The sequence below is a fragment of the Prorops nasuta genome, unplaced genomic scaffold, assembly GCF_024137725.1.
Source record: "Prorops nasuta isolate Cenicafe-Biocafe unplaced genomic scaffold, Cenicafe_Pnas_1.2 PNAS00053, whole genome shotgun sequence".
In the NCBI taxonomy this organism is placed as follows: domain Eukaryota; kingdom Metazoa; phylum Arthropoda; class Insecta; order Hymenoptera; family Bethylidae; genus Prorops; species Prorops nasuta.
Window position 1 is genome coordinate 780,402 of NW_027116850.1, and position 12,562 is coordinate 792,963.

The 12,562-nt window shown below is 33.2% G+C and overlaps 5 protein-coding genes across 9 annotated transcripts; 2 read left to right on the forward strand and 3 right to left on the reverse strand.

Annotated features, from left to right (window-relative positions):
• Positions 1–20: 20 nt before the first annotated feature.
• Positions 21–2,105, reverse strand: Gos28 (golgi SNAP receptor complex member Gos28). Its single transcript, XM_066744969.1, has 5 exons — positions 1,861–2,105; positions 1,103–1,278; positions 846–1,027; positions 698–766; positions 21–616 (listed from the first exon to the last, which is right to left on the reverse strand). The coding sequence occupies exons 1-5, from the start codon at positions 1,892–1,894 to the stop codon at positions 379–381; spliced, it is 699 nt and encodes a 232-aa protein (XP_066601066.1). The 5' UTR covers positions 1,895–2,105; the 3' UTR covers positions 21–378.
• Positions 2,106–3,739: 1,634 nt separating this feature from the next.
• Positions 3,740–4,558, forward strand: ND-B12 (NADH dehydrogenase [ubiquinone] 1 beta subcomplex subunit 3). 4 transcript variants are annotated; one of them, XM_066744975.1, is made up of 2 exons: positions 3,740–3,851; positions 4,139–4,558. In XM_066744975.1, the coding sequence occupies exon 2, from the start codon at positions 4,144–4,146 to the stop codon at positions 4,462–4,464; it is 321 nt and encodes a 106-aa protein (XP_066601072.1). In that variant the 5' UTR covers positions 3,740–3,851; positions 4,139–4,143; the 3' UTR covers positions 4,465–4,558. The 4 variants fall into 4 exon arrangements, with proteins under 4 accessions (XP_066601072.1, XP_066601070.1, XP_066601069.1 ...); XM_066744973.1 differs by lacking the exon at positions 3,740–3,851 and adding an exon at positions 3,858–4,065; XM_066744972.1 differs by lacking the exon at positions 3,740–3,851 and adding an exon at positions 3,858–4,008.
• A 68-nt stretch (positions 4,559–4,626) lies between these two features.
• Positions 4,627–8,423, reverse strand: LOC136784359 (meckelin). Its single transcript, XM_066744959.1, has 12 exons — positions 8,231–8,423; positions 8,008–8,169; positions 7,627–7,925; positions 7,373–7,567; positions 7,045–7,296; positions 6,651–6,968; positions 6,309–6,587; positions 5,807–6,229; positions 5,453–5,721; positions 5,193–5,370; positions 4,924–5,122; positions 4,627–4,855 (listed from the first exon to the last, which is right to left on the reverse strand). The coding sequence occupies exons 1-12, from the start codon at positions 8,406–8,408 to the stop codon at positions 4,632–4,634; spliced, it is 2,976 nt and encodes a 991-aa protein (XP_066601056.1). The 5' UTR covers positions 8,409–8,423; the 3' UTR covers positions 4,627–4,631.
• A 780-nt stretch (positions 8,424–9,203) lies between these two features.
• On the forward strand, positions 9,204–10,628 carry fln (flightin). 2 transcript variants are annotated; one of them, XM_066744970.1, is made up of 3 exons: positions 9,204–9,416; positions 9,629–9,891; positions 10,133–10,628. In XM_066744970.1, exons 2-3 carry the CDS (start codon positions 9,677–9,679, stop codon positions 10,374–10,376), a joined length of 459 nt encoding a protein of 152 aa, XP_066601067.1. In that variant the 5' UTR covers positions 9,204–9,416; positions 9,629–9,676; the 3' UTR covers positions 10,377–10,628. The 2 variants fall into 2 exon arrangements, with proteins under 2 accessions (XP_066601067.1, XP_066601068.1); XM_066744971.1 differs by having other exon boundaries at positions 9,252–9,325.
• Positions 10,629–10,662: 34 nt separating this feature from the next.
• LOC136784399 (uncharacterized) lies at positions 10,663–12,484 on the reverse strand. Its single transcript, XM_066745017.1, has 2 exons — positions 11,751–12,484; positions 10,663–11,486 (listed from the first exon to the last, which is right to left on the reverse strand). Exons 1-2 carry the CDS (start codon positions 11,754–11,756, stop codon positions 11,091–11,093), a joined length of 402 nt encoding a protein of 133 aa, XP_066601114.1. The 5' UTR covers positions 11,757–12,484; the 3' UTR covers positions 10,663–11,090.
• Between the last annotated feature and the right edge of the window lie 78 nt (positions 12,485–12,562).

Sequence of the window (12,562 nt, forward strand, 5' to 3'; positions counted from 1 at the left end):
ATCAAAATACAACTTTCTCTAGTAAATGTTTCAACATTTATTAAATCAACGTGTTGAATGCAGATAGAAATTTTACATTTATCATACATCCACATTCATAAATTTGATATAAAAAAACTGTACATTTAATCTGTGCTAAAGATGTAAAGTTTCATGAATGTTACAGTGCAAGCACTGCAAGCCCTCAGCCAAAGGTATACTTGCACACGTTCAACGTCACGGTGCATTCGCGTCAAAGCTTGACAATTATTCTTTTGGATATGCACTACTTTAAATCTCCCGATAATACTCTTTTTGATGAGTCTAGAAATATTTATTATGTAAAATTAACACTACCCTTCTAAACGGAAGTACTTTGGTATAAATAAAAAAGCTGTCTTAATGAAAAGCGTAGAGTAATATTAGGAACGTGCAAAACCCAACGATAACACCGAGAATTAGAGAATCTCGTCTTTTGCGTAAATTTATCCTTTGTAATAAACTATTCACTGCTGGAAAACGATTTGAAATATCATTGAATCGGGTTTGAATACGTTTAAACGTGTGTCGTTGAGTCATCAAATGATCTTTTGATTCCATTGCTATACTAATCTGGTCATTAATTAGCCGTTCTGAGCTGTAAAAAGAAAGAATCATATCCCTTCTGTACCAATTATATCTGATATTTATATATTTCTTTTTACTATTTAATGCTTACTTGTGTAAATGTTGATTTTCCTTCAAATACATTTCTCTACGATTAAGTCCACTTGCACTCTTATAATTACTATAAAATGATTTTAATATAAAATATAATAATTATAACAACTGTTAAGAAATTCTGTAATAATTGAAATGCAACTTACTCTATTTCTTTACGAACATTACCCAGAAGGTCCTCACGATCTTTCCTAGCAGCAAAATTATTTCTTATCTTATTAAATTCCAGCTTGTAATCTTTTAATATCTCCTTGTGACGTTGCATTGTATGTAACATAGCTGCACCATTTGGTTGTAGCTCGCTCATTTTATCATTCACAGTAAGCAACTAAAATAAATATTAAATATTATGCATGCATTTCTTTCTTCATTTAAAACCAAGATTTGAATAATGTGTGCTTACTTTGGAAAGTAAAGTTTCTATTTCTAAAGCCATGTTATCAAAGACATGCTCTTCATCCAAAAGAGGAACTTCATCTGCTGTGACATGTCTGGAGCTAGCATTAACTCCTAGTTTACTAAAGGCTACAAGTTTTGCATCAATCTCATTTTCTAAATGTCTTGCTTGCTTTCTGAGATCTGAAAAGAAAGATGCTTTGAAAAAAGGTTAAAAGAAAAACCGTTTTTATATTGAAGGACAATGACTTTAATTAAATATATGTACATAACCTCAATGGACTACACTAAAAAAAAATGTTTGAAAAAAATATTGGTATAGTCATTTTTACATTTTACAGTATCGGGTTTCTCTATTTCACCTGTACTTTCTGCACTTTTTTATATCAGCTTTTATTCTGCGTATAGATTAATACCATTAAAAATACAGAAAATGCACGTAAAACAAGTAGGTTTGTTGTTTGATTCAAATTCTCGTTTTTTAGTTTATTTGTATATTTAAACTTAGGAAATGTTCAGTAATTTTAGTTTAGATAAAATAAATTTTGTTAGGTGACAAATTTTTATAATTAACGTTAGTTGAAATGCAATGAATAAACGATCGCAATTTACTTTTTTGACTTCATCGCAGAAGTAAACAGTCCAAAGTTGCTGTTTACACTCTAGGATGGTGAAGTTTGACAAATACTGATAAACATTCCCTAAACAATTGTGTACCCTTTTACAAACTTTTGAATAATCAACATTATACTTAAATGAAATTACCTTCCCAATCAACAGCACCTAAAGCGCTAGCCATTTGTAGTTAAGAATCACAACACACTCCCTTTCTGTTAACACTGCGTTTTTCTTTTTTGGTTACGTACGTATATGTATGTACACGATCGCATATATAGCTCGTACAAGTCGATCCACTCACACCAAGGAACAACACATCGGCACCAATCGGCATCGGCAATACAGGCACAAACAGCTTGCTCACATTGCTGATGTTCTCCTCTCCTACAGGTTATCATTATAAAGAACCTGTGTATAGGACATTAGATGCATGCGTGCATCAGTGTGCATGTGTGCATTGTGTAGGATACAAAAAAGATAAAGAATCTTAAGCTCCATTCACATGAAACAATTTTAACTGTACATCGAAAGAAAACTGTAATGAATTTAACCATAAGAATTACGCAAAACTTTCTGAATTTCTCCTTTCCTAATTTATAATAAAAAAAAGATTGTGAGCTAGATAACCTAACAGACATAAATATTAATTTTTTCCTGATATACGCATGTATAATATGTGCATCTTAACTATATCTTTTACAAGTAATAAGCGACTTTTGCATAATTATTAAGTTTCATTTTTTATAAAGAAAAAAATATATTCAATTCGTACAGTATAATATATTTGACTATGCGTGAGAATTGCCTAAATTAGATCAGCTGATTGTCTTAAAAGTTTCTCCTGGGCTTCTTTCTCGAAGTTCTTGATATTTATTACGTATATATTATGTGTGTGTGTGAAAAGGTAAAAGCAATTTTTTGATCAATTTTAAATTTTTTGAAATACAATCAGTTTAAAAAAGAAAGGCAGCATTATATATATAGATATATAGCAATAGAAAGAACATCATATTATATTAGAACAATATTATAGCTGTGAAGTGAATAATATTGTTTCTTTTATTTTTATCATATTTAAATTAATTGCGATAATTTATTTTATTAGCGTAATATGCTCCTGTATCAAGTAGAAAACCGGTTTTACCTACTACCTTGCCACTTGCTCTGCCATGTTATCCTGGTATTACTATCTAGGAGAAGGAGCTAGGAGTTAAATAACAGGCCAATTGTTAGCTACCACCAGACGTATACATGCCAATAAACTTGCTTTGATAAATCTATAAAATTGAAATTATATATATTTCGGTTTAAGTTAATAAACAAAAGCAATAGGAATGTTTAAAAATATTCTTATATTAAAATATTTAATTATTTCCATAAATTACAGATGTGGGCAAGTCGTTTACCTGCGTAGATCGGTTATGGAAATGATCTTACATGTTTACAATAAAGTGTCTTTAGTGTTAATTAGATTTTCAGTCAATAATAGAATCTTTCCTTGATATTTATAATAATCTATCTATTTCAACAATAAATCATAAGATTTCGCTGTCGAGTAAATTGCAGTATATTTTGCGTTTGCACATGAAAATTAGTAGTCCGGTCCGGTACATATTATAATGGTGAGTTTGATGTATATATATATAACCTGGACTCTGGTAATTGCCGATCAAAGAATTGCCAGAAACAGATACTCTAAATACCCTTGCTAGTCGCTAGTCACTATAACTGCTATATTACTGCCGATAAAATACCTTTCTGTAGTGTTTATATAATAATATATGTATATCTTTTTAATTCTTTTTTCTATTTTGTGATATTCGGTATTGACATTAGGTCCCTACTTTTTTACTGCATTGCTGCACTAGTGCACACTGCATAGTAGTTTAATAAGTCCAATTGAGAGAAAATGTATTTAAGTGTTTATTTTATTTTAACTAACGAAAAAAAAGCTCTTGGCCCTTTTAGGTTGCTTTTTTTTTGTAGAAACATTATTTAATTGTGTCTTCCCCCTTATTAGAACGGAACTGTACAGAACCGAAATAAATACTGATATTGCCGACCATTGCCGACTACCGACACTGTCGATTGGCAAGTAACTGACTGGATTATCCATCTGCCGTCTGGTACTAGCACTGGTATACTCAGTTAATTCTGATTTTAATTATATCTTTATAAACAGTGTTGATTATATAATATACATAAACACAGTATTTATTTACTGCTGATTAACAACAAATTCTAACTTTAAAAATATTTTCGTAAAGTGAAAATTTATTACTCTAAGTAAGTTTAGTAAGTATTTGGAAAAAGGACTGAGAATTTAAGCTAACCTCATTCTTCAAAATTGAAGTATATGCAATAATTTTACATGTTTTTTTTTTTAAATTAATTGTCTTTAAAGGAAATTTTGTTTAATACACAGTTAAAATGGGAGGTCATGATCATGGACATGGACCACCATATACAATTCCATCTCATGAAGTATTCAAAGTAGAGGATGCTCCAAAATTAAGAAAAGTTCAAGAAGATTTAAAAAAGTTAGGCTTAAAAGATCCTTGGCTTCGAAATGAAGTTTGGCGCTATCATAAATCATTTGGAACATTGGGTCAGCGTGTTTATGGAATGCTACTTAATGGTATTGGATATGGCTTTGCAGCATTTGTAGCTACAATAGCGTTTGAAAAGTTAACGGGTGTTGATTATAGTCACCATCATCATCATGATGAACATGAAGAACATGCTAAGTAATTATACTGATACCACTGTTCTGCTTTAAATGCTATTTAGAAAAACTTTATTGTAATATATAAATCATTTTATGAATAAATTAGTTTGAAGAGGATGAGTAAAAATTTTACAAGATTTTAGTAAATATTTGTATTGAGAAATTTTTCATATTTTTAATTTTGTTTCAATTACATTAGAAATCTGTCATCTAGTATTGATTTTTTACTAATATTTCTGCTTGTATTAAATCTTATAATACATGCCAGCAGTTGTGATAAGAGAAGATAAATAATTAATGCACAAATATAGCTTCTTGACTGCATTAGTGTAAAAAGAAAAAAAGCAATTTCGAAAAAGAAAAATAGCCATTCATTTCCATATATCATTGTTCTGTCAAACGAGTGTCCATTGTCTGTAATAGAAAAATTAAATGTTAACAAAATTAACAAATTACAAATTTTGCATAATATTATTATGTACCATTATAGAATACAGATTTTTCTGTTACATCAGTAAACATTATATTACAGAGTTTTTCAATTAGATTTTGTTCCTTAATGATGTAATCCTCTTTTTTAAAACAATGATCTAAATATTGACATAAAAACTGATTAACTTTAAGCCGTCTGTCCACTGTATCCTCCATGAAAAATTTATTTTTGGAGAATCTATTGATTTTCTATAAATGTAAAAAAATGCTAATTAATGTCAATGACATTGAGAGAACAATAAGGTTAATATTAACATACATTTTCCTTTTTAGAAATATCATCATATAATTTTCTAAAGCTCGATGTTAATGATAATATGAACGTTTGTTCTACAGTACCAGGCAATAGGCCCCTTTGAGCACATAGTTCCCGTTCTTCAGTTTCTAAATTACTAACTAATGTATAAAGATCTATATCTGCAAATCCATGAACTGATCTAGATTATAGGAAATAAAGAAAACCAGAGAAATAAGATATGAAGCAATTACTTATTAAAAATATAATTATTTTGAAATTACCTGCCATGAATATAAAAGCCATCATTTCTTGGACTAAATATGAAAACACTTATATTCATAATAGGACATAAATCAATAAATTCTTGGATTTTGTTTTTAATATATCTTTCATAAAATAATACTGAGGTCAAGTACTGTACTAAATAAGTGAATGCATAGATTAAGCTGCACAATCCAAACTCTAATGAAAAATTCTTTATAATATTAGGATTCTTATTGTTTAAAAATAATTCAGGTGTTGATAGTGCCCAGTGCTTTAAGCCAATTACCTGTTAATTTGTTTTAGAATAATTAAATATTTATAAATGTACATATGATATTTATATGTGATTTATTGCTTCATATTTGTTTTACCTCAAGAAGAAATAATACATAAATAGAGTGCAGGATAATATTTACTCTTCGTACAGTTTGAAGTTTCAACCATTCGTTAGCCATGAAATAAGTTCTCCAAATGGTTACTGACGAATTTTGATTATTTTTATTTGCATCGGAATCGTCAATCGAGGGATCAGTGATAGATCTTATAGGTGGAAGTTTCTTATCTTTCAAGGATTGCTTCTTTGGCAAGTGTTTTCTTTTAGCAGCAATTATTTCCGATGGAGCCACAGACAATTTATATTCTTTCTTGTCAAACCTTTTTGCATATGATTTTTTTAAAGAAGTATGTGGAGAATCATATTTAAATTTTTGCATTATTGTTTTAGGTTGTTCCCAATCTATGAAAAATATATCCATGCTCCATAAATTATAAATGAGGCCGCACATTTCTACTAGCTGCAATTAGAGTTACTTAGATTTTCTTAAAATTTTATGGAATTAAGAAAAAATTTGTTTAGCAATTTTAAAGACCCACTTTAAAGCAAAAAGCAGCAGTGCAACATATCCATATACTGTGTTCGCTGTCCTCGTCTGGAAGCAATACTTGCGGAACTGTTTGGCATTTAAACATTACAAACAGATAAATGCACTGGATTATTATAACTAAAATTAAAATATTTCCAATAGCACCTAAAGTGTAAATAAAAAACCAGAGCAGCATTTTTATATCCAGAAAATTATCTCTTCTGCAGTAACTCCAGGATTTAATAGCAGAATAGATAACAGCCAAACCTGAAAGAACACCTACAAATACCTGTGCAAAGAAATTTCCACTGTTAAAATACTTGCTTCCATTTCACAAATGAGAAGAACTTACTTCTACAAATGTATTTAATTGATTATTTTTCAGAACAAATCTGATTGAGTAATCTATAACAACTTCATCAGTAATTTTCATTTGTTCTTTTGACAGCTCTCCATATTCAACAATGAATAATGGAGGATAGATTTTACCATGATCATATTCATTTTGCACTGTTACCAAAATATTCAAGGATTTCATGTAACGAAGGAAGGACAAATTAAGGCTCTTTTTGTATGTGCCATCCATTACATTGGGCAGTGTTTCAATCCCATTAATATTGTCAACGATAAAAAATTTCTTCATCATCTGTCCCTGAGGTATATCTGAATTCTATGGGAGAAGAAGCTTTGAAGGCTTTTGTACAAATTTCAAGATAAGAGAATTATCACTATAAAATAACATTTACCTTATTCGTACTAGCAATGAGTATAGGGGATAAGTGCAACAAAATACTATCCCCTTTATCAAATGTTAAATAGGGTACAAAAAATTTAATGTCACTTTTTAATAAATCCAAGGTAGAAACGCTACACTTCTTTTTCAGATTTATACCGAATCTTACATTGGACAAGAAGTTGCAAGGCAGGTTTGGTTTGTCCAAACTGAGAAAATCTCCTTGCAGGGAGAATGTGGCGAATGTAAAGTTCAATGTATTATTCTAAAAAAGAAATAAAAAGTTGAAGAGTATTTTATAATAAATAATAAATTGTTACTGTTACTTGTAATAGTCTTACACGATTATTTCCATCTAGACTGTATCTTTTAGAAATGTAATTACTGTTCAACATTTCTTCAGTGTGATCCTTCGTGTAAAAGGAATCTTGAGGAGAAATATTGTTATGTGCATAAAGCGAGCAGATTATCTCATTTTCGAACAAAGTCAACAAGCACATGTGTGCCAAGTGCTCGCAAGCAGCAATATCTTTTTTCTAAAAATGTTCATACATGTATTATCCATCAATGCATTCACTGGTTAATCAACTTTTACCTTACACAGGTAGACCGCCCTTTGCAAATTGTTTCTCAAATAAAGGCTGTCTATACTAATTTTATTAAAATGAACTAAATACGTATCAGTCAAAAGCGGTAAATCGGTGAGATCATTTTTTGGAAAACATTGATTTTCAATTCTGATATGAGTGGTTTTCGGACAAATGCAATTTTCCAATCTGTCGTTGGAATAATTACATGGCAAACACTCAGTTCCATCGTGGGAAACGTAAAAATCATTTGGACATGGAAGACATTGAATCGTGTCCAAAGTTTCACCATTTGCGTTCCTCTCGACTGTAATTAAAATTTTATAACAGATATATGTATATATATATATATATATATGTAAATAAAAAAAAGTATCCAATAAAGTTACCTTTTCTCTCATTGCCAGCACATTTGCAAACAGCGTTATTGCAAGTTATGCAATTTTTTCCATCGCTCGTCACAGTTGCATTGGGTCCACAAAATAAACAAATTGGTCTTCCATTGTCGAATCCGATCATTTTGCTAAATTTATTACATACACACTTTAAACCTACAGCAGATATTAAAATGTAAGAGTAAATTATTTACGAAAGTAGAAAAGAAATTCTTACGATTTTCGGATGGCTCCAAATTTTCAGTAAAGTTGCATTTGCGACAGGACAAAGTTATCGGATCGAAAAAATCCTGCTTTTTGCACTTTGTGGGTTCCGCAAATTCCAACAATTGCCCATTGTCGGCAATTATTGGAAGAACACACGCGCACGATAAAATGAATAGGAGAACAGACATTTTGTTTACTGAGACTGCACTCTCTCGAGTTGTCGAGTGGTCTCCATGGTAACCGACAGGTGAAAAGTTTCACTTATGAAAACTAAATTACTCTTGTCAGATTTAAAAAAAAAGTTTTGATTTTTAAAATTTGCGACAATTATTAAATAAATGAAATAAAGAATATTTTGTTTACAGAGAAAAATTCCGTAAAGATTCCAAAGTTGTTGATTGGTCTCTATAGCAACCGACAGGTGAAAAGTCCCCTTTTTCGTGTTGCCACGCATTCACCCTTCCAATAAAACACATTTAAGACTACCACACGATTGATGCAAGTTTAATTTGCTAATGACTAAGAAATCGATTTATAGTAAGTGGATCAGGCTAGCGTGTCAATGATTTTATTTCGCAATGTGCATTCGCATCAATCAAACTTTGCTCGAAATGCTTCGAGTATGACAATAGTTCAATGACGCGTTCCTAAAAATAGTTGGAAAATTGATAAATTTGTTTATGAGGAGAATTAGAAAAGTCTAAAAATTTGCAAAGGGACAGGATGAGAGAAAATTATAAAATGAAGAAAGAAGAGGAAGGGGGGGGGGTGGTGCTGTTAAAGAAGGATGTGTCAGTGAATGCGGAAGTACGTATGTTTTTGAGTGTCACGGTTAAGCAGATGACGATGGTAGGGCGAGCTTGGACGAAGAGAAGGGAATGATCAACAATGATTAAAGTGGATTGCCAAAGCGAAACCCCCACTTTAAGGTCTTTGGGGGTAGGGAGGAGGCTCGTGGGGAGAGGGGGCCCGTTAAAATGCTATAAGCTAAAATAAAAGCGAAACAAAACAAGGTCCCTGGTAGTGTGGCTGGTCTCTCAAGAGCCGAGTGTTTTTTTCCTCAGTCCGTGCAGGTGCCTCGTACGCTGGTCCACGCGCACCGCAGGTACCAGACATTTTAGATCCATTAGAAAAATCCTACTTGGTTCGAGCGCGAGTGCGCGAGTTGGTTCGCACGAAAATAATTTCCCCTCTCGGTAAATGTTTAATGAGTGACTTTGAATAATCAACTCGTGAGTAAAATCGACCATTCGGTGTGGTAGCCAAATGGTCGGTTATACTTTAAAGGTGACACGTTAGGATAAATTTATCACGATCGTTAAATATATCGAATTAAGGATGCGATGACGTAACTCTTGTTTCATTTTTTTTTGCGTCTGGGATTAAAGTTGGAGAACGCGCTTTGCAGGCTTTCAGGTTTAATCGGAGTTTTTGAGGAGGAAAGAAATCAGCAGCCATGTGGGATGAGGAGCCTTCGCCATGGGAGATCGAAGAAACCCCCGCAGGAGATGGTGCAGGGACCGGAGAGGGTGGCGAGGGTGGCGAGGGTGGTGAAGCTGAGAAAAAGCCAGAGAGACCAGTTTTGAAACTGTTAAAACTTGACCCGCCCAAGTATAACCATCACTGGGTTCGACCACTGTTTCTCAATTACGATTATCTCTATGAGTATAGGTCAGTCTATCAAATCATCCTTTATTTGCAGATCTGTTCGTTTGGTAATCATTGCGAAACAAACAAAAATATTTTGTGATATTTATATTCTTCTGTAAATTATTTGACGTCTGATCAATATTTGTTCTGTTTCGAATTTTTATCCGGTAGATTGGTAGAAATTCGATTTTGACTAGTTAAAATGAATGAAAATGAGATTTTTTGATTTAGTTGTGGTTGAAATCCATGAAACTGTTTGCAGGAAGAATTATTACGATGACTACATCGATTACTTGAACTGCAGAAACAGAGGAATATTCCGGGAGCCCCCGAGGCCCCAAGAATGGGCGGAACGAGCCCTCAGGACTTACGACGAGAGGAATATCGACAAGAGTCACAAACGATCCGCCGATATGAAATGGATAACCAAAATGGATCTTACCCCGCGCCATTACAGCTACCATACTCGCGCCTATTACAGTTTAAAATATCAAAAGATTCTCTGAGATCTTAACGAAAGTTCACAGTACACATACAAGCGTGCCACAACATAATTAACTTTTTCATAATCATTCGTACAATTTGTAATATCATTTCCTCTATTTCATCTTAAACCCTATCATTTATAATAATTATTGCGCGATACGCCCGTATAATAGGTCTACATTAATTGTTACAAGAATACTAATTTGTGCTGTGAATATACCATCTTATAAAACTCTTATTACTACAGGATCTTATAAAATATATCCAATCTGATTTTGTGTTACATTTTTATTTTCTCTTTTCCCTTTAGTTACACGTATGTACTATAATAATATATAATTAAGATCTAAGAATAATTATCATTCTTCACTGTAACTGTACAACGAGATGTACTGTTGTCAAGTAAATAATGATAGAAAGGCAGTGGCTGGGTTGCACATCGGTATATTCGATAAACAAAACGATTATCGAAGCAATATCTTAAGCACAAAAACGATACCATAATTTATAATGAAAGATAAGTATATGTATACTCTTATGGGAGATTTCAATGCATGGTCGAAACACTAAAACGAGTCTAAAGCCTGGAGTAAAACGAAGAAGGAGATGAAGAGGATATTTAAAATAGGAAATGATTATGGGTATTAATTGGAAATTAAGATTTTTATTGGGAGAAGAGACGTTAAAGGAAAAACAGGGAGCAATTGCAGGGAGGAGGAGGAGGATAATTTTCTTTAGAAAGACACGCTCTTCTTTCGTGTGAGGAATTTCCTCTTCATGGGCATCATGGCTAACGAATCCATGGGGTCTTCAACGGGTTCGATGTAGTCGACGAGAGAATTGACGCGATTCTGGCGAGGCTTCGGCGTCGGAACCGAGGTTGGTGGTTCGACGTCCTGCAGCTTCTGCAATTTGGTCCATTTCATTCTCGGCCTCTCGGGCGGTACCAGATCCATATTCGCAAGCTTCCTCGTTCTGTCGATTTTCTGCGCCAACGTTACGTCCTCCGGATGTTCATCCGAATTATCAAACTTGGCTGCGTGTCTCTGGAAGGCCGTATCGGCGGCCTCCAGGGTGGTCCTGGCCCTCTCTATTTCCGCGTTCAGATCTATTGAGTCGAAAATACGATCCTAAGGAAAAGAAATAAAAACAAACGACAGAAAGAGTGATTGAGCGAAAAATTGTTTGAGAGAGGGATGGATAAATAGATAATTAATCATTGCGCAGTGGCGTAGCCTCGATAATGTAAAATAGAATATATAAAATAAAAAATTATTAAATTGATATAGCAGCGATAAACATAAAAGAAAAAAAAGAGAAAAATTATCTATTTTTCCAAAAGAAAATGCTCCATGTTTTCTCTAAAAGGTACAATATTCTCCTCATCATCGAACCTGCATGTCCCTCCTCTTTCGTCTCAGCTCAGCGAGATCCTCCTCGAAGGCAGCAGCTGCTCTTTCCTTAAGACGACGCTGGGCAATCACGAAATCATCGTCGAAATTCTCTTCCGCTCTATTCCGAGCATCGAACAGATTATCCAGGTCCTCGTAGTTTCCACCACCGATGCCTCTCGAGCCTGAAATGAGTTAGTACGGAGGTGTTAGGAAAATTCGATTCAATCGCCACGATCCTAAAAATATTCCGCTTGGTTATGGTGTTATTTGTCTTGATTTTGGTCGTTGATCGATTTACAAGTATCATGTAAAATACGCGTAAAAAATACTGAATCGTTACTATCTCCAAATGTACATCCTTGTTATAAGGAAACTCAATAAAGTTTCGTGCTAAGTAGTAAAGGTAAATGATAGTTGAGCCGATGACGTCATTGGCAAGTGTCGCATAGCACCGTGTGTCCTTTTTTCGACTCTGTTTGTTATTATTATTTATCTTCTTCTATAGATGATCGATTTGTGAGTATTATTTGACGTTCGTGTAAAGAGTCCTCAAAGGTTCCTCCTGCATCAGGCAATCGTGTTGTTATTTCTGCTTTGCCAGTGATAGTATTAAGAATGTCGTGTGAAATTTGTGTAACGAGTATGACCTGAAAAAAAAATACGTTATATCACTAGGGACGAAAAATAAAAAGGAGCTGTTTCACGGTGGGTCACACCAACATGCAGGAGACGAATGTGAGATACACAAGACGAGAGATACAGAATATACAACGAATTTTCAAAGAGGATTGCGAAAGGATAATGGAAATTTT

What these genes read in the sequence shown, in the direction of transcription:
- Gos28 (XM_066744969.1), bottom strand. Translation starts at nt 1,894, where the DNA reads ATGGCTAGCGCTTTAGGTGCTGTTGATTGGGAAG. An exon ending in TAGAAACTTTACTTTCCAAA is followed by an intron (nt 1,028 to 1,102) that starts GTAAGCACACAT and finishes TATTTATTTTAG; the next exon opens with TTGCTTACTGTGAATGATAA. An exon ending in GAAAATCAACATTTACACAA is followed by an intron (nt 617 to 697) that starts GTAAGCATTAAA and finishes TTCTTTTTACAG; the next exon opens with CTCAGAACGGCTAATTAATG.
- ND-B12 (XM_066744975.1), top strand. Translation starts at nt 4,144, where the DNA reads ATGGGAGGTCATGATCATGGACATGGACCACCATATACAATTCCATCT.
- LOC136784359 (XM_066744959.1), bottom strand. Translation starts at nt 8,408, where the DNA reads ATGTCTGTTCTCCTATTCATTTTATCGTGCGCGTGTGTTCTTCCAATA. An exon ending in GGGCGGTCTACCTGTGTAAG is followed by an intron (nt 7,568 to 7,626) that starts GTAAAAGTTGAT and finishes GAACATTTTTAG; the next exon opens with AAAAAAGATATTGCTGCTTG. An exon ending in ATATTTCTAAAAAGGAAAAT is followed by an intron (nt 5,123 to 5,192) that starts GTATGTTAATAT and finishes TTACATTTATAG; the next exon opens with AAAATCAATAGATTCTCCAA.
- fln (XM_066744970.1), top strand. Translation starts at nt 9,677, where the DNA reads ATGTGGGATGAGGAGCCTTCGCCATGGGAGATCGAAGAAACCCCCGCA. An exon ending in GATTATCTCTATGAGTATAG is followed by an intron (nt 9,892 to 10,132) that starts GTCAGTCTATCA and finishes AACTGTTTGCAG; the next exon opens with GAAGAATTATTACGATGACT.